Source organism: Sturnus vulgaris, chromosome 14, assembly GCF_052056855.1.
Source record: "Sturnus vulgaris isolate bStuVul1 chromosome 14, bStuVul1.hap1, whole genome shotgun sequence".
Classification (NCBI taxonomy): domain Eukaryota; kingdom Metazoa; phylum Chordata; class Aves; order Passeriformes; family Sturnidae; genus Sturnus; species Sturnus vulgaris.
Window position 1 is genome coordinate 3,480,427 of NC_142256.1, and position 26,364 is coordinate 3,506,790.

The 26,364-nt window shown below is 49.5% G+C and overlaps 1 protein-coding gene across 38 annotated transcripts in view; it reads right to left on the reverse strand.

Moving 5' to 3' along the window:
• The window catches only part of ARHGEF9 (Cdc42 guanine nucleotide exchange factor 9), a 162,270-nt gene that overhangs the window by 78,577 nt on the left and 57,329 nt on the right, over positions 1–26,364 (reverse strand). For 17 of the 38 annotated variants that reach the window (XR_015806655.1, XM_088172996.1, XM_088172980.1 and 14 more), the window contains exon 2: positions 9,322–9,449. The exons of the other annotated variants lie outside the window; for them this stretch is intronic. Coding sequence is in view for 16 of the 17 variants with exons in the window: in XM_088172976.1 (XP_088029102.1) it covers positions 9,322–9,449 (128 nt within the window). In the remaining variant the exon portion in view is untranslated. The remainder of the gene's footprint in view (positions 1–9,321; positions 9,450–26,364) is intronic. 38 annotated transcript variants of the gene reach the window in all.

The window sequence follows — 26,364 nt, forward strand, 5'->3', positions numbered from 1 at the left end:
GCATGTTTGGGATAACCCCTGGCAGTAAACTGGTCACTCACAGCAGCTGCACAGCCCTTGATCCAGGAGCACTCACAGTCCCCAGATCATTAAGGCTGGAAAACAACTCTGAGGTCATCAAATCCAACCTTGCTCCAGATGCCACCACACCACGGGGCAGGAAGAGCCAGGAAGGAGCAGCTTAAATGAAATCCTGCTCTGGCTTCAGTTCAGGAATGACCCAGGAGCCTCACGGACACCTGGGCTCCTGCTCTGAAGAAAAACAACCAACTCCCCTCTCAGTCAGATCCTCAAAGCTTCTGGATTTTCCCTCTGGTGGAAATGGGAAGGTGGCTCCAGGAGCAGGGCTGGCATGGTGGCAGCTCTTGGATGGAGGTCAGGCATTCCTGGGCTGGAGCAGTGTGGATCTGATCCATCCCCAGGACTGCCCAAACTGCAAGAGCTTCTTGCTGTTCCCTGCTTGGACAGGACTGGGAGAGGCTGAGATTTTCCTACAATCCTCCTGCAGCCAGCTGAGCACAGCCTGCCCCGTGTGAGGCTTTGTCCTCAGCGAGGAGTGCCACCAAAATCCACGGCAACACCTGGGAGCCCACGTTCAGCCAACACCTCAGATTGTTCCTTCAAGGAACACACAACCCTGGTGGCTGATGGACAATTCCAGTGCTGCTTTTCCATTTTTAGAGCAAAACTGGAGTAAAGCACGAATGGCAGCCCAGGAAGTTGGCACACACAGGGACAGAGAGATTTGAGAGCACACAGAGCTTGGGTCTGGATTAAAAGGTGCCCAAATGGAGCTGTCAAGGCTGAGTCCAAGGAATTCCCATCCAAGGATGCACTCAGGCTCAGCCTCAGCTACTCCATATATTATTTGCCTGGCAAGCAGTCCACACTCAATTAGATCCAGTATATAATTATTATTATTCCTTTCAGACACGGGTTTTCCCAACTCAGAACATGGAAAGGATGCCTTAAAGGATTGGTACTTCCAGGATAGGAACATCCAGAAAAGAGACCAAATAACAAAGGTGGGAGATTCTGACCTAATGGGAAATCTCCAGCTCTTCTCAGTGTGATTATTTTTTTTCCCAGCTAAAAGCAGAAGTTGAGTGTGTGAGCTTCCCTCAGATGTTCTGTGTGGTGGGCAGCTCATACCAACCACACTAGGGGTGGGACAAGCATGGCAAAGGGATCTAACCAAGGAATTCGCTGGGATTTTGCAATGTAGTACCACAGATTACATTAATTGGCAGTGCAATATGCCCAGATCTCTGAAATAAAACTTCAGCTAGTTCTTTTGACTAATAGCTGAAAATCAGAGCATGTACCCTCACTGCTCTGCAGCCCATTTCATTCCTCTGTCACTGGAGCAACTTCCAAATATTCCCAAGGCTATGCCAAGTCCTGCCCCACTATCTCATGTACCATCATTAAGAACTGATTCTGCTCTTTGAAGGCATCCAAGATGTTCTCTTCAGGAAAGTGCTTGCTAAGTACCCTCCTGAAGACATCTGTAAGGAATTTTTACTACTGGCCTAGATATTTACTCCACCTGGAAGAATTAAGTGGCTCTAAGGAGCTTTTAGTTGAAGTAAATCCTCATTTAAACAAGCCCCAGGAAAATGGACAGGGAGTTCCAATTGCCTCATTTGCTTTTGTTTTATGACCCACTGAGAAGAAAGGAAACTGGGAAGATGGAATGTGATTGTGTGTCCCAGGTTTCTGCTGCTATTCTGCACCTCACTGCTCCGTGCTCTTCTCTCCTCCAGCACTGCCATGGAAACGATAAATTATCCTGAATTATCCTACTCTCACAAATCTGCACCACCATTTTTATTGGCAGTGTTGCTCAAGAAAGGAGCTGCCTTCCTGAACTGGCCAGCTGGGGCACCCAGGGTGTGGATCCCAAAAGAAGAACTATGGAAAAGAGCTGGCACTGGAGAAATGGGGCCAGTGGCAACAGAGACATGGCCAAAGGATGAGCAACTGGGCAAGTGAAAAAAAAAAAAAAACAAAAAAAAAAATCAAAACTTCTCCTTCCTATTTCATCTGGAATAGCTGGAGTCAGGGAGAAGCTGGACATCTCAAAAGCATGGAGAGATTTTTCCTGGTGTTTCTGTTGGCTGGGTCGTTTCCTGGCTCTGATCCTGCATTTCCCAGAGCTGGCACAGGTGGGAGAGGCTGTCCCAAGTCTGCTGTTACCCCACACTAACATGATGAAAAAAGGAGAGTTTCTCCTCCAGTTCAGCTGCAGTTTTGATAACCTGGACCACAGTCTGAGTCTGCTGTCCCACAGGTTTAGGATCCTGTGATGCAGCACAAAGCCATAAAAAACAAGTGCAAAAAACCCAAAGCCAACATTTGTTGTGGTCTTTGATACCTTTCCATCCCCACTGCAGAGCTGATGCTCTTCCCTGACATTCTGTGCTGGTATCAAAGAGGAAAACCTTGGGAATGCATCTGAGAACCGAGGAACAGCTGATAAACTGGAAACAAACTCATTCCAAGCCCACAGTCAATGGCAGAGATGCTCCCAGGGCAAGGAATCACAGGAGCAGCAGTGGCAGGGAGTCAGGAGGAGTCAGGAATGCACTGAAATGAGAGCAAGATCCATGGGAGGCTGCAACATTCCCTCCTCCATGGCTTGTTCTGCACCAAGCAACTCATTCCAGACAGATATCAACAGCGTGGGAGGCATTCAGAGAAAAAGCAACAAATTTTATCAGAGGTTCTGGAAGGATTAATACCCAGGAAAAGATTAAACCCGTTAAAAGCTCAGCTAAACTCCCATTTCAGAGCCTGCTAACACAGCTTCAATAGCTCCAGAGAGGTATTAGTTATGTATAATGGGGAGAGCTGGGAGTCTGAAATGGAGAAAGGCTCCATTTTAACCATCTGAAAGGAAAACACCAACAAAGGATTTCAAACAGAGGATCAACAAGGTGAGAAATCAAAAAGCAATGAAGACATTTTCCCAAGGCAGTCCTGGAGGGAGCAGAGCCAGGGGAGATTCCCTCTCTGCACCAGGAACCAGAAGTCTCCAAACCATGAGAGCTTTGGGTCCCCTGCCCCCTGCAGCCCCAGCCTCCTTTGCTGGAAGGACACAGTGCTGCCAAAAACTTGTGGGAATTCCTTCAAATCCTTCCACACTTCTTCCTGTGGTTGTTTGGGTGTTCAGCCTCGCCTTTGCCACCCTTCTGGGAATTCACTTGTCCCAAAAGGTATCTAAGGACCTGGACACATCCTCTTTCTCTCCTTAAAAAGGCAAAAATAATCCCATCTGGGTTCTTTATGACACTCCTTGGAAATGCAGCTCCTCAAACGACTTTTAACAACCCCAATCACCAGGCAGTAAATCCAGAGGGCATTTGCCAATGTTTCAAAGCATTTTAGTGCCCAAAATAGCCTTAATTAAGTTAGAATATATATAAATACTACATAATATTGCAATAAAGGTGTCTGCACGATCACTAGACCCAGCTTAGAGCATTGTTGCACTGCACAAAAGCCCCGGGGTCACTCAGAGGAAGAACTGGGAATATTTTTTTGCACTTAGAGCTGGAGGAATTAAAATCCAGATGAGGTGCTGGTATCAGGCTTTGGCACAGGGGTAAGCAGGGAGCAGCAGCTATCCAGAGGAAAGGAAGATTTTCCTGGGTGCAGCATTCCTGTTGCACGGGGGCAACCATGGAAAGAGAAAAGAAATGCATCTACTTTTCTGTGAGCTCTGGACACTGAGCACATTGTCCAGGAGCTCCTGTCTCAGGTGTGCACAGGCTGGGGACACCTGTGGCTACCAAAGGGGACCTGTGCACGCTGGCACCTGGCACAGGTACCTAAGGACAGAGCTGTCCCAAGGAAAGGCACAGCCTTGCAGTGCCCAGAGATCAGGGGACACCGAAGTCTCAAGGGAGAACCTCCTGCAGTCCTTATCCTGTTTGTCCTGCTGCAAATTTGGGGAGAGGCAGATTCCTCAGAGCTGCCTGGCATGGCAGCACTGTCCCCACTCAGTCCCTGCTCTCCAGCCAGGGACATGCACCACAGCAGCCAAATCCACCACAAACCAGCCAAAACCCAAGCTGCTCCTGCTGATGACTCCCCAAATTCACCACATGGTAACAACCACCCCATCCTGGAGCCACAGCTCCAGGAAAACCCCTCGGGGTTCCCTGCCTGCAAATGGCTGAACCCCCCAAGTACCACCAGCTCCAGGACCTCTCGGTGCAGAAGGCAGCAGAGAGTTTGGAAATCTCATTTAAAAGCCCTAAAGTACACTCATTATTTCCTCAGGCTCCTCTGGCTGCAGGCACAACCAGGGCAGGCAGTCGTGGGATCACAAATCTCCACCAAACTTTGTCAGGTCGTGGCCAGCACCAAGCAGGAGCTGCTGAGCCACAGCTCCAGCTCATTAAAACTGCAGGAGGGGAGCATTCAGCAAGTCTGAGGACAATTATCCAAGGAAGAATTTCACCAGGACGCTGTGACTTAACCCAGAGCTTTGTGCACCAAGTGCTGAAGGAGTTTAATTGCCACCACCGATGGCAACGAACTCTGAGTCATCTCCAGCTCACAGGAGCTGCTTTTCCACTCCTGATTTACTCCCAAGGCCACCACTCCAGCACCAGGACCATGGTGGGAAGGGGAAATCTCCTCTACATTTGAGAACACCAGGCTGGATCCATGGTTTCCATCTGGGCCCATCCCTAACAGCTCCAGCTGCCAGGGGAACTGGAGGGAGAGGCAGCAGGAGGGGCTGGAATTTGGGAGGAGTCCTCAGGAACTGGAGGTTTCTTCCTGACATAAAATAATGTAGTCTTTAAATGTGCATTTTCTGATTCTTTCAAGCATTTAACTTCTAAATTTGACTTGGGCTTTATTTAATCCTTTAAACACCAAAAAAAAACCCCCGAGTTAAAATGTCACAACAGGGAAAAAAAAAAAAAGGAACAAAAAAGAGTAACTGCTTGAGTTATGCTCTTAGACATTTGTCAGGATAATTTTATTCCTTCCTAAACACAAACCCTTTCCAAATGGTGAGCAAGGTTTCAGGTTGAAAGCTGCAAGGTCAGGGTTTGTGTTATCCAAAGCAGAGCGAGCTCCATTTGGAGTGGCCATTCCCAACTCTTATTCCCCTATCAAATCCTGTCAAATTAATTCATCAGCAAGGACAGATTTTTTTTTTTAATTTTTTTTTTCCCTGGCTACTGAGCGTTAATTAGCACAAGGGTTGCCATGGGAACGCAGCAACACTCGTTAGCACCACAGAATTCACCATGTTGGAAATGAACGTGGGCAAGAGGCAACAACAGGAGCCAGAGCTGGGGATGTGGCTGCAGCCACCCTGCTCCTCTGATGGAGGCTCTGATGCCTCTCTGCTCAGTGGAAGTTGGAAAAACTTCTAAAATCCTAAATATTGCAAGGATCTGTGGTGATGGGACAAGGGGGAATGGCTTTGAGCTGAAGGAGAGTGGATTTCAAGGGGATATTGAGAAGGAATTGTTCCCTGGCAGGGTGGGCAGGGCTGGCACAGGTACCCAGAGCAGCTGTGGCTGCCCCTGGATCCCTGGAAGTGTCCAAGGCCAGCTTGGAGCAGCCTGGGACAGTGGGAGGTGTCCCAAGGGTGGCACTGGAAGGGCTTTAAGGTCCTTTTCAGTCCAAACCCTTCTGGGATTGTGTGACATCAGGGCCAGTTACTGTGAGGATGAGTCTGAGCACAGGCTCCATTTTCCTGATGTATTAACAAATACAATTCGGGACTCTGGCAGGAATCAAAGTGAAGCACAACAGGTTAAACTGAGAGAAAAAAAGCTCAGGCATGTGCCCAGCCCCAGGCATTCACTGCAAATAATTATCAATAATTATCAATAAACCTTGTCCAGCTTAAAGCCTGTGGCACAAAGTGCTGTCAGCAGCAGGGTGAGCCATGGCAGTGACCACACTGCCCTGGAGGGATCCCCACTCCCCAGCCTCTGTCCTTCTGGATTTACAGCCCTGGGACACCCCCACGGGAGGTTTCTCCATCATCACACTCCTGCCTGGTGCCCAGATCCTCCTCCTAAGAGCCTGGATTTTGCTGGGATCATCCCAGACCTGCTGGTTGTTCCCCTTGAAGCAGCTCTGTGCTCTGAGCACTCACAGAGCAGCTCCTGCTCCATCAGCCCAGGCTCTCTGTGCTCCCCTTCACACACATCCCCCATTCCCCATTCCCCCTTCCCTGTCCCTGTCCCAGCTCACACACCCTCCTGTGCAATGCTGCCCTTCAGCTACAGGCCATGCAGCTCTCCTGGAAATGCATTTTCCAATCCATCCTTGGATCATACTTGGCTTTTTCCTGGCCTGACCCCCTGATGGAGGCCAGGCTTTGTCCTGGGGGTGTCCCACTGCTGCCCTGTGCTGCAGGGACCTCAGACCTGCTGCTTATCTGGAACCCAGGGAATATTCCACATCCTCCTCTGCAGGAAAATCCAAGGCTTCAACCACTTCTCTAAACTTGCACTATCTGAAGAGTCCACTCTTCATTATTTCTCTAAACTGCCCACTTTTCACTATATCACAAAATTAGACCCAAATCTCAGCAGTGTAATAAGGAAGGTATTTCAGAAGCAGAACAAGATTTGAGCTTCCTCCAGCCAACAAAACCTGAAATAAAGGAAGGATTTGCCTGCACTTTGCTGAGCCAGCTCCTGAGGAATGCGAGGCCAGGTGCTCACAGCAGGTCAAGGCTGATTCCCCTCTCCAAAGAATTTTGGATTTTTCATCATGTGAAATAGCAGAGAGCCCAGGCAGAGCCCACCCTGCTGAGGGCATTCACCTTTCCCCTGCACCTACAAATGCTTCACTGGGAAGGAGGAGCCAGATATGACATTTTTAACCATTTTTCCCTTCCTTTCTCTGCAGAAGGATGTACATGGCTCGTGTCAAATCCTAAAGAAGGAACAGGGAACCAGCCCTGAACACGTCCCTGCAGAAGGTGTGGTGGCTTCCCACATAATCCTACCTCCAAACACCTCCTCCTACTCCAGGACTGCTTCCCACTCAGCAGATCCTCCTCTCTCACACCTCAGCAGCAGCCACTGCCACAGCTCAGCACATCTGTGCAATGAGAACCAACCCACACACCTCTGGATTTTACATCAAAGAAAGGGATGTTCAGGTTCACCAGAGCAAGTTATGTGGGCAAGCTCAGCTTCTCCAGGAGTATCCACATCAAGAAAATTTAATTTCACCAAGCCATTAAAGAAATCAAGCTGAAAAGATCCCCTCTGCCAAGTTTCACATCATTTTCTAGCAATCCACCCGCAGGAGTTTTTTCTCATCTTGAATAAATAGTCATTTTTGCATCTAAGGGAAGATGAAAACATTTTCTATACTTTCAAACCTTCTCTGGCATCTCCATCAAGCTCAAATCCCTCCTTAAAATACCCTCCAAACTCTGGGGAAAAGCATTTGTGCCTTGTGCTAAAAGCTCCAGAAACTTTTCTTTGCAGGCTGATGTTCCTGCAGTGACTTGCTTTCCTCTTACATAATTCAAGGACCCAAAAAAGACAAAAACAGTGAAGAACAGAAATGTTAAACCAAGGCTGGTCTCCAAAACCCAACTGAATGGGACACCTGAAACAAGAGAGACTCAGCTTTTGGAAAAACAACTTTTTGACATCTCCCACGCCCCCGTGCCTGCTGCTCGACCTCGGGTCAGAGGGACTCAGAGCTCTCATGTCACACAGTCCAAGTGCAGAGAGCCCTCCTCAAATCAAGGGCACTAATTATATTAATGAAGGCTTAAGGTCAGTACATCCCCCATCAAGCCCAAATTGCTGTTTCCTGAATTAATGGAAAGTTCTCCGTCCGGTTTCAAGCAGTTGGGAATCCAGAAAGCGCCAGAGCAGCTGGGAAATCAATGTCAGCATGCTAAATCCAGTAGATTTAAAGTTTTGGGTTTTAGGAGAGTGAATGAGATCAGGATTGGGTCTTCTTGTGCCAGGGTAGGATTGGGTTACCTACTCCTGCAGGATTCCTGGTAAAGGGAAGAACAACAAGGGAGATCAAGAATTAAGGGCAAAGAAGAAAGTAGACAGGTCATCCAAATTTGTAACAAGATATAACTATACTTGGATAATTCTCAGGCATTTTGTGAGTATCCAAGCCAAAAAAAAATCCAGGAAAAAATAATAAACATGCACACAGCCCCAGGGGCCAGAGCCATGCACTACCAACCCTGTACATGCAGAGTGCAGGTACAGCCCCCACACAATAATGCCATTATCCAACTCCAGCTGCTCCAGGCCATAAATTCTTTACACAGACTGAGGTTCATGGACTTTCTATGTAGCAGAGAGAACCCCAAAACTCCTGTAAATGCTCAGTGGGTGTGGGTGTGTGGTTCTGCCTCTCAGAGCCAACCCAGGGGTCAATCACACCCTGCTCTGACACTCCCCTGTCACCCCAGAGCCAGAGCTGTGTCTCACTCACTGAGCTCTCAGCCAGATGGAAGAGCTGTGACTGAGGCCAGGACGTGCCCAAAGGAAGGGCTGGGGACAGGCAGGCCGAGGTTAAAGCACAGACCACGATGTGAGGAGCTGGAGGGGCTGTCACTGCTGGCTCACCAGTTCACACCAAGTGACCTGACACAGCACAGCTGCTCGGGGTCCTCAGCACAGGATCTGCCTCCCAAGAGAAATCTCTTCCCTCCTGTAACCCCCTGAAGAGCTCAGGAGTGCTGCTGTGCCCAGGCTCCTGCAGCTCTGGGACACGGGGAAATGTGGGAAGTTCTGGGACTGCCAATCCCCACGAGTGATTCTCGCTCTGGTGTCTAACCTGGAAACACTGAATGCCACCAAAACTGAGCAGCTCAAGGAGACAAGGGACATGCTTGGGAAGGGAAAAGCAGCACAGCAGAACCAGCCACATGCCCAAAACCCTTCCTGCAGCTCCTCAGCTCTGCCTCAACCATTACTGCTGCTCTGGTGCCTCTCAGAGCTGCTGAACGTGTCTGTGAATCTCCACTGCAAACCTCCTGGGTGAGAGATGAAACCTCCCCTGATCCTTCCCTCCAGCAGCTAATGCCTTTCATGGGTCAGACTGGATGCTCTGCCAGTCACTGCCCCCTCCAAGCCCCCCATGGTGGGTGGGCACAGCTCCCTGTGTGCCACCAGCCCAGGCTCTGCCCTGATCTCCCCTCTCTGCTCTTCCTGCAGCTTCTCTCCACAGTTTTCATCTGAGCATTGCCTGGCACTGGGAGCTGCAGTGCTCCTGTGGTCAGAGCTCCCCTGGGCCAGGCACATTTCTCCTGATCCATGCAAATGGTGCCAGCATGCAGGAACTTGCTTCGGACAGAGCCGGGAGTTTGCAGTGCGAGGCTGCTCTGGAAATGTCACTGTGCAGGATCCGAAGGGGCTGCCTCCACCATCTCCTCATTGCCAAGGCCATCAAGGTGTGTGCAAAGCTTCCTCCACCTGGGTGAAAACACTCACAGAGTCATCCATCCATCCATCCATCCATCCATCCATCCATCCATCCATCCATCAGATTTTCCAGGCTCACAGAGAACATCCCAGCCACAAGGCAGCAGAACCGTTCCTGTGTCTGGCCTCCCTCAGGGCTCCAAAGCATCACTTATTTATACTTGCAACCCCAAAATTCACCAAATTTCTCCTAAAAGGTGCTGCAGGTGCACAGCTCAGCAGGTCACAGATGTCTGAGCTGCTACCAACCCTGCAGTTTCAGCTTCTCATCCCAAATTCCTTGCTTCAACCAGCACAGAAAGTCCTTTTCTCCAGCACCTTGAATTTTTAACAGAAATTATGTTCACCACAATACAACCTTCTCCCATACCCTCCTAAACTTGGATTTTCCCCACTGCAAACCCAGGGGATGGCAAGCACAGTGAGCCTAAAAATTCCAAAGAAAAATACAGAAACTGAAGGAAACCTCAAGAAAAATGAAATTGTCACCTGGGTTCCCCCAGCTGGACAACAAGGAAAGCACCTGGTGTCCATGGGAAAAGCTGTCATGGCCTTTCAATTCCCTCCCTGCAGTGCCCCAGGCAGTACCAGGAGTTTTTAAATCACTGCTACCTCAACCATCCCCTTTTTATTTGTAGAAGGGAGATTTCTCTGTGTTATTTTAAAACTGGAGACCTTACAGATGCCAACCTTTGCAGACCAGCTGGCAGCTGGGATGGTGCCCGTGGGAAGGCACCAGAGCCTTGGGGATGCTCCTGGGGCACAGCTCTGCATGAAAAGGAGCTTTCCTTGCTTTCCTCCACTCCCCATCCTCAGTGCTGGAAAGAATTGTGGACTCACAGGGACCCAAGGGACATTGTGCAGAGAAAACCGTGGGCAGCTGATACATGGGGGTAATTCTGGAACTGAAAGCTGAAGGGACTTTCCTTTGTTCTGGGTTTTTTTTTGGTGTCCTGCATGAAATTCTCTTTCTTTCAGTGGTGCCTCTGGAAAATCAGCAACAGAGATTTGCTTTGTAAGCTCCTGTCTGCATTAATTTGCAAACACTGAGAGATTTTTTTGTGTCTGTGTGTGCCTTGGTTCTGAAGGACCATGAATGGGATGAAGGTGCCACAACAGCAATTCCTCACCCAGCTTCCATTCACTGCTGGGGAGTTTAGCACAGAATATACTGAGGGCACAGAGAAAGGGGTGCACACCCCTCCAAAACCTCTGTGCCACCTGGATCGACCCTCAGACACAGAAAGGATGTCAGCCACGAGCCTGGCCAGGGGAACAGAGCAGCCTCATAAACGATTAAACCCAGAGGAAACCACACTCAAATCCAGAGCAAACCCAGCTCAAAACCAGCTGGGAGAAGGAAGGACAAGGAGGTGTTGAGGTGGATGGTAAACCAGTCAAAAATGTTGGGGCTGTGGTGAGCACCAGGCCAGGCTGAGAGGGAGGAACAGCAGCCTGGCCAGGGCTCCCTGCAATCTTAGATTGATCTTTCCCATTTTCCATCACCACAGCATCTCATAGAGTGCAGCTTTCCACACTGTGGAAGAGCAATTCACCTCAGAGCAGCTCACCATGCTCAGTCCCCTCTCCCCTAAACCTGGCCAGCAAGTTTTCCTTGGCTGGTCAAGTTTTAATAAACCTCCTTTAATCCCTGCTTGCAAAGCAAAGCTCAGCTCCCTGGGCCAAGCTGGGATTGTCACACTGACTCCAGAGCACGTGGATTAATTCCCACAGCCCCTGCAGAGGAATTGAACAATAGAAAAGGCAAACACTGGGGTTTGTAGCAGCACCAGCATCCATCCCTTCCCTTCCTGGCAGATCCACTCCTCCAGGAAAGCATCTCTGCCCCAGCAGCCTTCAGCCCAAGCCACTCCTTTGTCTCCCAAACCTGGACCCCCAGGATCAAGGGTGTCAGGAGAGGATGGAATCTTAGCTGAGAGATAAAATGAGCAGTTTCTGCATTTCCATTTCATTTTCAGTGCATTTCCCACCCATCTCCTTCTGTGGGCATTCCTGGGAATAGCTTTGGGATAACCACAGCCAGACCTGGGAGAAATCTCTCTCCCTTCTGACATATTCATACTGACTTTCTGTGCTCTAAACACACACCAGGCCTGAGCAGTCACTACCAGAGGGTGAAGGCTGCTCACTCTCTGTCTCTGTAGCCTCAGGGATGGAGGGTTTGGAGGAAGAAAGGATTGGAGCAATGAATTCTCAGCTCAGACTCCTCATGAGGCAATACTGAAAACAGGGAGGTGCTATGGGATCCCTAGAACACCTCACATCTGCAGGGAATAACAACGAGTTATTCATCAATTAGAGGAAGGTTAAAGACCAGAAACTCCTGTCCTGCAGCCTCTGAGTGCTCCTATGAGATTCCTGCAGGAAAAATGCAGCCACAAACTTATTCCACCTCAGGAAATACAGGAATATTTATTCTGCCTGCCCTTCCCAAGTGCCACAGGCAGGTGCACAGAAGGGATTCTGCTCACCCTGTAAACACACAGAGATTTGGGAACAGAATTCCAGGGAAGACTGCAGGACACAGAGCATCCCACCTGCAGAGAGCACAGCACCAACATCCTCTGCCTGCTGCAGCAAACTGGGCAAAGCTCCTTCAGGAACAAAGAGAAAAACAAGATAAAAGACAAGGCTGGCATCCCAGAGGAGGAAACATCCCAGTGCCACAGAATTCTGATGTGCACCAGGCTCTCAGCTTAAACCAGTAAGGGCTTTGGATTCTCAGACACAGAGTAAAATTCCAGCTCCAGAAAAACATCCCTGCTGCTGGATTTTGGGACTTCTCTCTAGGTCTGGTACAAACTCTCTGCCACCCCCCAGACATCAGGAAACATCAGCTGTAAACAGCTGCCAGGTCTCCTCTTTATCCACAGAGGTTTATATCCCCTCAAACTCCCAAAATAACAGGATATTTTGTTATGTGGCAAAAACAACCTTGAAAATATGCAAAAAGTTATGATTTGTGACCTTCAAAATATTGCAGTTGTGACATTTCACTTTGTTATTCCAGCCATGGACAAATGGTTCTGCTAAAATATCTGTCACAAAGTAGTCCCCTAGGCCCAGACCACAATAATCTTTTTTAGCAACTAAAAAGGTTCTGCTAAACCATTATGAACTTAACTCCAGCCAGGAAAGAAATGGAAGAGCTGGAGCACCAAGGCAGCAGCTATTCTTGTTAAATTGGTCTCAATTTTTCAAGGATCCTGTTGAACATTAGAGAGGTCACAGCCTGCACCACTGTGAAAACCTAAGAAGTCTCTAAAACCCACGGAGTTTAATAAGGAATGTCATATTCCCAAATTGCCTCAAATGTTTTACAGGCTATTATGACTTTCAGTTTTATAGGTCCAAAACACTAACCAAATAAAAAGTCTATTTCTCCCAGATTTTCAAGGTTCAATTTTTAAAAGGCCAGAGGCACAAACTGTTCCTGTGAGCCAGGGAAGCCTCAGCCATCAGCTCCTATCACAGATCCAGCCATCCTTCCCAGCTCCCAGCCTTTGTCCTCCCTGTGCACAAGAACCAACCTGGTGCCATTCACTTTTTCCAGCTTTTCTCATCCCAGAATCATGGAATGCCTTGGGTTGGAAGGGACTTAAATGCTCATCTTGCTCAGGGTGTGGGCAGGGACACTTTCCACTATCCCAGGGTGCTCCAACCCGGCCTTGGACACTTCCAGGGATGGGGCAGCTCCAAAAATCCAAAGGTTTTTTTTTTGCATTGTTTGAGATAAAACTTCTAAAAACCTGCAATCACCTATCATGGGACCCTTCAGGCTGAACAGCATCAGATGATGAGCCTCAGGATCCCATGGAATTGTGGTGCCCACTTCCCCTAAATCTCCTCCCTGTGGGTCCCTATTTCCCATAAGCATGGTCTGAATGGACTCAAGTGATTTATTTTGTTCTCCCTTCTCCTCCTGCCCACGCTGCTCTTCCCTGGCAGCCTGAAGCCCTGCCCAAGGCTGTGCCACACCAAGGTGCTGATGGACACCACAGGCAATCCCTGGCTTTGACAAATATCTGCAAACAGGGACAGGAATTGTGGCACTGGTGGCGCCTGTCCAGCTGGACTGAAGCTGTGACATTCCTTGGGGACAAGCAGGGCCTTTCCAGGCACTACCAGTGCATTTATACTTTTCATCTACTCAGTGCTGGGGCTGCAAAGTTTCATCTTTCTTTCCGTGCTGCCCTTCCCTCCCAGATTAATTTCATTAACAGCTCTTTTTATGGGCACTATAAAGCACCAATCCACATCTGAGCACTGTTTAAGAAAGGATAAATTTCTACAGGGACCTTCTGAGATCAAGCACATTCCTGGATCACATCCTCTTTGTCCCCTTCAAAGGAAGTCTGACCTGTGACACACCCAAGTCAGGTATTGAAATAGTGCAGCTGCTTTCTCTAGGGTGCAGATATTGAACATTACCATTCCCAAAATGCAGGCAAGGACGTTCAGGACCTGTGGCCTTCAGGTCCTCTGGGTCAGCTCCAATCAGCTGCTGGAAAATCCATGTAAATGCTGTTTCTTTGGGATTTCTGCTTTGCTTTCTCCTGTCAAATAAAACCCGATGTCTTATTTCCCCCTGACTGACAGCGCTGCGCTTCAGCAAATTAACAAACCCATGCACGACTGTGCCTTGATTACTCCCTCTCTTTTCTTATGAAAGAAAATGTCAAATCCTTTAATTTGACTCTTTCAGGAGCCTTTGAGCAGTTTAGGAGCAGCTTCTCACCTGGGAAAGAAGCAGCTCACAGCCCCAGATGCCACTGCTGATCCCAGCAGAGCTGCAATCCAAATCCTGCCAGGCTGACTCCCAGCAGCGAGCCCAAATCTCTGCTGCCTGCCACTGAGATTCTCATCAGATATGGAGACTTTAGGCTGGATTTTCATCTTGATGCTGAGCTGCAAACACCAGCTCTGGGTAAGCTGAGCTCTCCAGAGACCCATCCAGCTCAGGGGTCGCTGCTGCTGTGCCACCTCAGATTATTGTGTCACCGCAGGCCAGCCCTAAGCACCTGCCTCATGCTGCAGTCCCTAGACATTTTTTACTCTCTGTGATGTAGCCTGGTCCACCCTGTCCCAGTGCTGGGAACAGGCTGCACACAGCTCCAACTCAACATATTCATGAACTTTTGATGGAGCACTCAGCTCCTGCCAAGTCCCAGGGGATGTTTTCCAGGGAGAATTGAGCCCCTGCTGCAGGCTGGGCCAGGGGGGCAGCCCAGCCAGGAAAGCAGAGCCAGCAGCTCTCACTGCCTCCATCCATCCCTCAGCACGGAGAAACATCCTCTAGGATCCTTGCACGGGGATGAAACGCTGCTCTCCTCACTTCCCAGCACTGTTTGCAGTGCTCCAACCACAGCCATGCTCGCTGCTAAATGCCGAGCGTCTCGCTCCTTCCTCCTCTCCCTCGGAATTTTTCCTCCCCTGTTCCAGCCAATCGTGCAGGGAAAAATTCCAGCCTGAGCTTCATTAGTATAAGATATAAAAATAGAAGTGCACTATCTTTTGTAGTTCTCTCCGTTGATTCAGCGGCAGCATGAAGGTAAAATAATTAAATGTTTGTCTGGTGATAAAAACAAGCCCAACAGGAGAGGCTGGGCTGGGCTTTTCTGGAAGCTGAGCGTGGAGATCTGGGGGCTCCTGTGCTCCACAGACTTTGCCCTCCCCACTCTCCATAGCTACCAAAGGGATGATGATGCCTCCCTCCCTCCTTCCCTCCTCCTCAGCTCCAAAATAAACACAGGATGGAGGCTTTGGGAGAAGCTGGCAAAAGCCTCTGCTGCAAAGCACAGCCCTCCTGCAGGAACTTTTCCCAAATCCTGCCTGGCAATTCCCTCAGCACCTCCCGAAGCTCTCCTGGAGCCAGGAGAGGGCAGGAGTCTGCGTGGACCAAGGTCAACACGGGAGATGTTCACAAAGCATTAGTGAGTTGACTTGATCCTTCATCAGAATACTTTCTGCTTTTCCTTCCCAACACTTCACTGCCCACGACGTGGCAGGCTGAGCCGATGTGACAAACTGTCGAAACACATTTTTTTGAACAGGAAAAAAAAAAAGTTAAACCTAGACTTTAAAGGTAAAACTGGCCCCTTTCAGTCCCTCTATCATATGTGACATTCCTGCTGGATAAAAAAAAAAAAAACGGGCTCTGAGAGCAACTTGCTGGGAAAAGGCTCCAATGGACTGGGAAGAGCTGCAGACTGCAGGGAGCTCCTGGGCTTCACCTCGTCTTTTAAGCTCCTATTAGTTAATAAAAACAACCACAGAGGTGCAAAAGCACCTGAGCATTTGTCAATCCCCAGACACAAACCTATGATAAGATGCTGTTCATTGATTCCATAAAGTAACAAGCGAAAATTCCCTCAATCATTCTGCTGGCACCAGCAAAAATACCTGCTCCCAAAGGGAAAGGACCATCATTTCTCCCACTCCAAATTCCCCTTCTGTGCTTTATTCCTGCTGTGGTGCTGGTAATGACCTATTTAGCACCAGGCTGTGGGGGGTGGCAAATCCCACCCACCTGAGTTCCCTGCTGCAGCCTGAGATTGCTATTGATGAGCTCCGTGCTTTGATGGGAAGGAAATGAGTTGAGTTGAAGGGCTGCTGGCACTCTCTCTGGAGAAATGCCAGGGAATTTTTAGACAGTCTTCAACCCAACAATAAAATGCCATGGATGTGAGTCACAGTGGATGTGAGCTCCCATCTCTGTGGGAATCTGGGAGCAGATTCAGGATGTGTGACATCCCTGCCCCAAGGAGCCACCTGAGAGCCCAGGTGTTCAAATCCACTCAAGTTTGGGTCTCTGGAGCTGCACACAAAGTCACCTTTCCACTGCCCTGGGATCCCCCAGCACCTGGGCAGGTCATTTCTGATCTGTGGGGCTGCAAATCAACGTCTTGCTCACACTGTGTGCGTTTGCAACATGTAACAGCCTAAAGAATTTTTATATTCTTAGCTTATAAATACACCAGGTGGTAAAAACCAGACTTTTCTTGGGGTGGATGGGCAGTGAGTGTGTGTAGAAAGCAGCTCAGAAATATCACAGCCTGGCCATATTCATTAATATAGACTGTAAGGAGACTAAACCTTTATGTTTGTCTCCACAAACTGGTCACATATTTACCTTTATTTCAAAAAGATTCTCCTGGAAGTGGAGTGGTTTAAATTATTGGTATCTTATGTCAGTGCCTGACAATGTGGGACAAAAAAATTAAAACCTGATAGCTGAAAAAATCTTGTGACATGCTAGCACATTGGGAAGCTCTGAAATCTTATCTAACCAAGAATCTGGTTCTTGGTTTTCAAGGTCTTGGGCTCATGGCCAAAATCCCAGAACCTCCCCTGTGTACTCCACTTTTAGGTCCACCAGGAGGAAGAAGATCTCTGGAGTTCCAGCTCACATATTTAAAATGGATGGAGACAGTGCAGGGAAAGAAAATGGGGGGAAAGTCTGTTCAGTATTTATGCACCAACATCAGGTGGGGAGAGCTTCTGAATAAACAGCACAGGATGCAACAGAATTATCTAAGAGTTAAAGCTGATTTTATGTTACGAGAACCCAGTGCTCTTGGTAATGAATACAGGAGCCTTTTAAAAAATCAGAATTGAAGCTGCTGGACACAGATAAGGCTCTGTGGCCTTGTCTCTGCAGCACACCAGCTCCCCCAGCACTGCCTGGCCTTCCTAAGGTCACCCACAAATCCAGAGCACTTCTGGCCACACCACACACACCAGGGAGGGCTCAGGGCAGGCTGCTGAACTGCCAAGATAAATCCTGCTCCTGCAGCCAACAAACCTCTGCCAACCTTCCCAAAAGCACTCATCAAAACATGCATTTGCAGGATCTCACTCACTTGTTTCTCCTTTTTAGGAGCAGTGCCAAAGCCAAGACTTATGTGCAGCTCCTGGCACCTCTAACCACAGTCTGCACCAAATGACCACCACAGCAAACCCTGAGCTTTCAATCCAGCAGAGCCCTGGTAGCCATGGGACACTGCAGCCAGGGATGGATGGATGGAGGATGGATGATGGATGATGGATGGATGATGGATGGATGGATGATGGATGGATGATGGATGATGGATGATGGATGGATGATGGATGGATGATGGATGGATGATGGATGGATGATGGATGATGGATGGATGATGGATGGATGATGGATGATGGATGATGGATGATGGATGGATGATGGATGGATGATGGATGATGGATGGATGATGGATGGATGATGGATGGATGGATGATGGATGGATGGAGGATGGATGATGGATGATGGATGATGGATGGATGATGGATGATGGATGATGGATGGATGATGGATGGATGGATGGATGGATGGATGGATGGGTGGATGATGGATGATGGATGGATGATGGATGATGGATGGATGATGGATGGATGGATGGATGGATGGATGGATGGATGATGGATGATGGATGGATGGATGGATGGATGATGGATGGATGATGGATGGATGATGGATGGATGGATGGATGATGGATGGATGATGGATCATGGATGGATGATGGATCATGGATAGATGATGGATGGATGATGGATGGATCATTGAAGGATGATGGATCATGGATAGATGATGGATGGATGATGGATCATTGAAGGATGATGGATCATGGATAGATGATGGATGGCTCCACTGCCCAGCTTTCCAGCAAAGCCAAACTGGCAAATCCTCCCATCTCTAAAGTCTTGGATCCACTCCAGGTAATAACCATAAATCTCCACCTTCCCCTGCTCCAGCCTCCCCCATGGCCAATTTCCAGAACCCTTCTACCCCTGACTCCATCTGTCCTGGGGACGTTTGCTGCCTCTCTCTGCAGTTACCATCAGAACAAACTCTGCTTTGGCACATCCTGCTGGTGCTGCCCAGAGGTGCCTGCAGGAAAAGCCATGCCTCTCACAATTTGGGCCCAAACCTGGGCTCCAAAAACCAGATTTGAATCCTCTGCTCTGCTCACCAGCCAAAGGAAGACTGTTCCTTTGAGAACCTGTTCTGGTATTTTCTCTAATCCCATGAGAACTGCCCCACGTGAAGATACTTCAGTTATTTTCCAGAAATACAAACCCATGGCCTAGTGGAGTACATTTTCTGCATGTTCTAATTTGTCCTGACCTCCAGCCCCAGATTTCCCTTTATAACACACTCCTCTATTCTTAGTTGTACCTCCTGCATTGCATCCTTCCCCCTCTCCAGCTGCACTCTCTGGATTTGGAAAAGCCTAAATTTTCCCTTTCCCAGACTGAGCACAGTTCCTTTGCATGTAATCCCACCAGATCCATCCCAACTCACCCTAACCTGCTGCAAACTGTGTTCCCATTTCTCTCTGCTGCTCCAAGCCAGAATTCTAAACACAAACACACTGAACACCCTGCAGTGCCAGCCTGAGTGTGACACAGTGAGGGGACACGCTTGGACACCAGGAGGGACATGTTCCATACCTGGAATATCTTTGCTGCTTTTGGGTCATTCTGTTGGGAATGTGAGCTCCTGGCTGGCAGGAAGCTGAGCTGTTTCCTTGGATTGCTGTCTCAGAAGCTGCTGTGGGATCTTTGAGGAGCCTCAAAGGGGAATTCTGTCCTTGCCTCACTGCTGAGTCCATCTCCAGGCAGGACAAGAGGCAGGAGCAGAGCAAAGGGACATCCCAAGGCCATGGCAGCACAGCCTCCCTCCCTGCAGGAGCTCAGGGACCCTCCTGCAGCCCCAGCTCTGCCCTGCTCAGTCTCCACACAGCTGGATTCAAAGCAAGGCACCCCCAGCAGTCCTGAACGCTGAGGATGGACCAGGAACAAGGTAAAACCTCCCTCACCAATGCCACCAAATCCAAGAGAAATGTCATGCTGGCCTTTCAAGAGGCATGGAATGGCATCTGTGAGAGTCGGGACTTAATTCTGCAGAATTACCAAGAGCATTGATGGACTCCCACCAGTGTCCTAAGCTGGGAATCTGTTCAGTGACAGGAACCTGCCAGAGAAAACCTTCCTGCCCAGGGAAAACTCCCTGTGAGGGGACAACAGCCTGTCCTGGGAGATGTGGGGTGATCCTACAGAAACCCCGGGGCTTCCACATTGCAACACCCCATTCCCACCACCAAAACCACTCCAGGGTGCTCCTCAAGACACAACAAGAGGCAAATTTAGAAAGCCCCAGGACAGCCCTCACTGCCCCCCTGCCACACATCAGGGGACATCTCTCCCTGGCCACTGCGAGGAGGGAGGGACTCAAAAAAAAAAAACTGGGGGAAGAAGCTGAAAATAACAATCCAGAAAGCTGCAAACATCTGGAAAGCCAATGCTTCAGTCTACAATTCTGCATTGATTTCTTGCCTCAAATAGATTTCTAGATGGATTGCAATTAAAATGAGTTACACAATGCTGGAAAAACATCACTCATTTCCGCTTCAGATTTTATTTTTGCATCTTTGCTTTCTAGATCCTTTTGAGTTTCAACAGCCACTCCTTGGATCTTTTTTTTTTTTTTTTTTTCCTCTCCACTCTTCTTCTGGCCAAATTGCTCTGCATCCATTTTTACCTTTTATTCCAGCAAGGATGCTGCTGGTGGTGGCTCACACAGTCCTGGAACAATTCCCTGGGCAGTGGTAAAAAATCCCCACTGTGAGCCCTGACTGCAGCTGCTGAGCAAACCCACAGAAACCTCTGAGCATTTATCAGAGGCAATTCTTTTGTGAGCTGCCCTGAGCCCTCAGGATCCCCTTGTCACACGCCTCCAGGACATCAATTTCCATCTATTGTCCTGATTCCTGCTCACAAGCCACAGGGAGGGAGGGAGGAAAAACGCTGAGGAAGGCTGGGCTGCAGGAAAAAAAGATTTACTTTGCTGAAAACCTTGTAAAGCCAGGCCAGCTCCCCCTGAAAAGGGCAGGGCTGCCTCTATCCCTGCTCCAGCCCTTTGCTGGCCATTCCTGCACTGGGATGGATGTGAAAACAAGATGATAAAAAATGGGGTTTCCACCCAGCCAGCAGCAGCAATGTCAGACACCAAGGCTGAGTTTTACAGAGTAGCTGGGGAAGATTAACTAAGAGCAATGAGAGAGAGCAGGTTTGGAGGGGATACTGGGAAAGAAATCCTAAATCTTTCCCTGTGAGGGTGGGGATGGCCAGAGGGGCCCAGAGAAACCCTGGAAATGCCCCCTGGATGAGGCTTGGAGCAACATGGGACAGTGGGAGATGTCCCTGCCAATGGCCAGGGTGGAATGGGATGAGCTTTAGGGTCTCTTCCAACCCAAACCATCCCATAATTCCATGATTGCATCATTATGAGCGCAGCAGTCCCTTTGCACTTGGCCAACACAACCTCAGTCTGGAGCTGCTGTGAATAATAGAGAAAACTGCTGGTATTCCCAAGCCTTTGATCTTCATTTGACTTTTGAGGGTTTTCAGGCACCATTTTCATTTAAAAATAGAAGAAGTACTCAAGTATTTATACAGCACAAAAGCTTTAAAGGCTTTAAAACTTCAGAAAAGATTTTTTAAGATGCCAGAGTGAAGAATGTCAAGTATTATTATCGCTTGAATTTCAACCTGAGTTGGAAAAACCCCGCAGAGGTGAAACTGTCTGCAGGAAAAACAGAGAGGCAAAAAGGGCAGCAAAACTCACTGCAGTGATGGGGAGATGTTTCCAGCTCTGGGAGAGACCTCAAAGGAGGAGCAGAAATCTCCCCTGGCCAGCTGAGAAACCCAATACAGACATGTGCAGCCTGTCCTGACAGAACAGGGGGGAACAATCCTCCTGCAGGGGAGAGGATGGCCAAACACAGAAGCTTGCAAAGGAAAGATTTGGGAATTAAGACGTGAGTTTCTGTCACTCAGACAGAGACAGCACTTCCAGACCATGCCAGCATCCAGAGCGTGGCTGGGCTGCCCTGGGGGGCTTTTGTGCCATCCCTTTGTGCACCACGAGCCTCTCCTGGCTCTTCCTGCTGGCTTTGGGGTGGGAATTGTGGATACCCCGAGTGGCTCTGCCCCAGATTGCACCACAAGAGGCTGAACAGCTACTCCAAAGCTCCTGGTTTTACTGAGGTATTTCTACTTAATGCAGATTAATTTCTCGACAGCACAGAAATACCACAAAAGGCTTAGAGAAACAAAAAAGCCTCATTTAGATGAATTAATAACAGAGAGCAAGTGTATTATTAGTGAAGGCTCTAACAAGGTGCAGAGCTCTTCTCTAGCGGCAAAAACAGAAGGCTGAGCTCTGACGCTGCATATGCAAAATATTTGAGGCAAAATGAATCTTCGGTGGAGCCCTGCTGACATCACTGTTGGGATCTCGGGTGGAATTGAAGATGTTGCTTTAAATGAAAGCAGGGAGCTCCTGGGTGGCAGCTCTGCTCTGCCAGGGGCCCCCGCAGAGCCCCACAGGGTGAGAGGCATTTTTCATCCATCTGCTCCAATCCCACCTGCCTCCAGTACAGCACTTCTCATCCTCACTTGCCAAACCCTTGAAGAGGAAAGGGCAATTTCCTTCTGTGTATTTTACAGAAAGAGAAACAAAAATGTCGAAAGATGAAACAGCCCCTGCAGCGTCACCCTGGCTACGAGAGGTGGGGAATGGGGGGCAGCTCCCCCAAATCCCAGCCCCATCATTCCCCAACTGCTCCAAACACTGGGCAAACACTATAAATAATATACAATAAAATACAGAAAGCCCTGATGGATGGTGGGCAGAAAAGCCCATCCCCTCTGCTGAGCTCATTAGAATTTCTCGTTGCAACGGAGACTTTTGTGGCTTTAAAAATACAGAAGATTTAAACTCTCCTGTCTCCAAACACCAGAAAGTCGAGAGCTAACGGGGGGTGAAGACAAGAGTGCTCTGGATAAACAGGTTATTCTGTCACCATCAATTCTTGTGCCTCTCTCAGGCTGCTCTGCAGCCAGCAGCTCAGACTGTCCCAGACAGGGCCTGGAGCTGCCTGCACTCCTGCTCTCAGCCAGCCTGGCAATTCACTGCCTCCTTGGGAAGGCTTTGATACTGGAAAACCACAACCGAGCTTCCTCTTTGCCTGAAAGGCACCCACAGGCTCAGCCACAGCGAAAGCGTTTGCAGTGCCCTGAGAGATCAAAGTGGCTCAAAACCTTTCCCTTTTATCAGCAAATTAAAAACAAACAAGGCCTTTCCTTCCTTGCCTTGCACTCTGCTAATGCCCATTCCCCCTCCTAGGCTTTCCAGGCATCCTGCAGGAATACAGGCTGGAACAGAGATGGAGGAGCAGAGAGGCAGCACCGTGGAGAGCTGAGAGCACCCACCCGCTGGGCAGGGCTCTGTGCCCACTGCTGCCATCCCTGCCCGTGCCAGGGCTCACATGGATGAGCCCAGGATGGAGGATTCAAACCCAGAGGATTCAAACCCCTGCCACTGAGGGAGGATTCAAACCCCTGCCATTCATTCCTGCTGTGTGACTCCCTTGGATTTTTGTTTGTGCTCCCCTGCCTGTCCATAATTCCTGCTGTTCCCCCCTCTCTGACCATCCCCTCTCATCCCTGATGCTCCAGCACCGATCCCCCGAGTGCCAACAGGACTCATCCAGCTGCAGGAGCCTTCAGATGGTGCTGAAGCCCTTCTGAATCCTGTGTGGGCAGGGCAGGCACGGCGAGGGAGAGGGGGAGAGCCGAGGAGCAGCAGCCTGGGGCTAAAAGTGGATGTTGACTTCACTCTCCCATTTGGGAGTAGGTGGAGGAGGTGGGTGGCCGTGAGCAGAGGGGAGGTGGAGGGGGCAGCAGCTATTTCCAGCTGCACTCATGTGCCATTTCTCTCAGTGCTGAGATCTGAGAGAAAACAGCAGGAGGTGGGGAGTGGGGGGAACCAAAAAGGAAAAATCACAGACTCCGTGCAGGAGAACATGTTAAGGAACAAGAGAGAAGTCGTTACCAACAGCACAGCACTGAGATTCTACCAGTTCTGGGGGTTTAAAAATATAACAAAACCCAAGGCTGCTGGGACTGCTTCCCTGCATTGGGCACAAGAGGATAGGATGGAAATGAGGCCACTGACTGAGGGGCTCAAGGTGTGGCCCCAAAATGATGCTAAAAGCTGCTGCTTGCAGAAAGCCTCCCTCCTAATAAAACTGCAAGGTTTTCTTGGCTCCCAGAGATTATGTAATATGTTCTTGCCTGCTGCTGCTGCTGCTGCTGCTGCTGCTGCTGCTGACTCATATTTTCCAAAATATATCTGGGAAGGAAAACATATGCACATGTGTTCGAATCCATAGGTTTCCCTGCCTGTGTCCAGAGCTCTGCCTGCACACACGTGTGCACATGTGTGCCCTGACATGTGTGAGGGGGAGGGACAGGGACAGGGACAGCTGCTGGAAAACAAAGATTAAACCAGCACAGCTTTCTGGGGCAAAGCACAGCAACTCTAGCAGTGCAGGAGGGAGCAGGGAAGCCACAGAGGAAGACAGCAAAGGGAGAAGGGCTGAGCTTGTGCTGTCGATAACCTCCAGCCAAACCTGGGCCCTGGGCACCAGACACAAACTCGTGCTGAGCTTCAAATCCTGCTGGGAAAATAGGGTTTGTGGCAGCTGGGGACACAGTGACAATCTGCAAATGAGAGGGACATCAGGGCTGGCCTCAGCACGTGGCTCAGCAGCACCCAGCCCTGCAGAGGGGTGCTGGGGGCAGCAGGGCCAGTGCTCCCTGAATTCCATCAATCTACAGCCTGGCTCCTGTTAATAAACGCCTGGGAACACAGTCTGGGTATGCACTGGAGAGGCCAGGCTTCAGCCCGTTAGTCTAAAGCAAATCTGTTCCCAGCCTGCAGCTTTGGGAGGTTTAGCTCCTCTGCTCCGTGCCTGGGTGCACTTTTAATTCCTTAGGAAAGACTTTTTGACAATTCTGCAAAGCCCTCAGTATCCAGGAGATAGGATCGATCTGTGCTGGGCATTGGAACAGAGATCCATCTCCCTGGAGCACAGGAGACTGAAAATCCATCCAGAAGTCAAGCCCTGATCACCAAATCACGGCAGAAGCTGGGCACTGATGACAGCCCTGGTTTCCCTGCACTGCCTGCTCCTCCTGCCTCGGGCAAAATCAGGGGACAATTCCCCACACAGGGACAGGTGACAGTGTCCCTGTCCCTCCTCACCTTACACACAGCCCTCTCCTTCATCCCTGCACCATCCTCATCCCCACCCAAGGGCACTGTTGATATTCCCTGCCTTACACATCCAGCGTCAGAGTTAAGACAATTCTATTTTAACACCTAAGACTTCATCAGAGCCAACTGCTTTTTCTTGTTTTAGAGCAACTTTTAAATGTTTCATCTACATTCAAAACCAGCTCTAGAATTGTTACTTTTTAACTTAATTCTCCTAGAACTTCACAAATGAGCGAACATCCAGCATGCCTAAAAGGCTTTGGAATAAACCTTAAAAACAAACATTAAAGATTGATCAGGCTTTTTCAAGATTATACTCAAACTGACTGAAGCTCAACTAGATAAGGAAAGAGAGTTGCATTAAATTAATCAGCACCTTATCAAGCCAGGAAGAAAGAACTGTAGATAACAAGCCTTCCCTAAATTTGGTATCAGAACAGAAACTTCAGTGCACGACGTACTGAGAGAACCTTGTCAGATTTACTGAACACAATACAGGGGAGTGGAGCAGCAGAAATAGCAGGGGAATGTGGTCTACAGAAATGCTTTGAAAAAACTCTGTTTTCTGATAATGCCAGCAAGAGCTGATGCTTTTGTCAAATGGAACAATTTTACTTGACAAAACTTTTCCCCAGATATGCCCAGCAAATTAACCCACTCTTAAAGGGGTAAAAGATGGATCCTCAGGGGTTTGCTCTGCACTCCTGTGTGTGGAGCTGAGGCCACATTGCATTTTCTCGATTTCAAGGGCTCAGTTCTGTGCACAATTCCTTCCTTTCTGCTTTCCAAGCCCTCGGAGTTGGGCCCGTTCCTCTCCTGGCATCTCTCGGTGTGAGCTGCAGCCACTCTCTCACAGCTCTGAGCTCCTGGGCAGGGGGCTCCAAACCCCCAAAACTGGCACCAGCAGCAAAAAAAAAATTAGAATTTTTTTTTTTTTTAAATTTCGCCTTGGAAAATTTGAGGCAAACATCCTGAGGACTGAGAATCAACAAACCCAGCCAACAGAATCCAGGGATTTTCCCGGATGCCTGGAGAGGCTGCGGGTTTTCAGGGCATCCCTGAGAACCAGACGAGTGTCCTCAGCATTCCAGGTGGGACAGGAGGGGCAGCAGGGCTGGGGACAGAGGTCCTGGCAGACAATAGGACAGCCAGGCACGCTGCTTGCCCAAGCAGAGCAGCAGGAAGGACATTCCAGCCTCAGTCCCCACGGCAAAGCACAAAGCCCCGGGCACACCAGACATGGCACTCAGAAGGACAGGAGGACACTGGAGCACACCCGGCTCCTCTCAGCACAGTGACCAGCCTAGAAATCCACTCGGGGCTTTAGCCAGGGACAAAAAGGGAAAACAAAGAGCCAGGCTGCTGTAACCGGGGTGATGCCACTTATTGAGACTGCTCTGCCTCCCTGGCACCCAGGGCACGGCTGCCGGCTGTCCCCAGCACCCACAGGGGCCAGAGCCTGCCCTGCCCATCCCAGAAAGGTCCTGGAGGAGGGGAAGGGGATGGGGAACGGGTCCTGGAGGAAGGGATTGGGGAACGGGTCCCGGAGGAGAGGAAGGGACTGGGGAACGGGTCCCGGAGGAGGGGAAGGGATTGGGGAACGGGTCCCGGAGGAGAGGAAGGGATTGGGGAACAGCTCATCCCCTGGAGATTGAAGCCAGCCCGGCGAGCAGGGCGGGCTCGGCGCGGATGCAGCCGAAAATAGCCCCACGGCGGCTGCCAGCAGCCCATACGTTGTGTTAT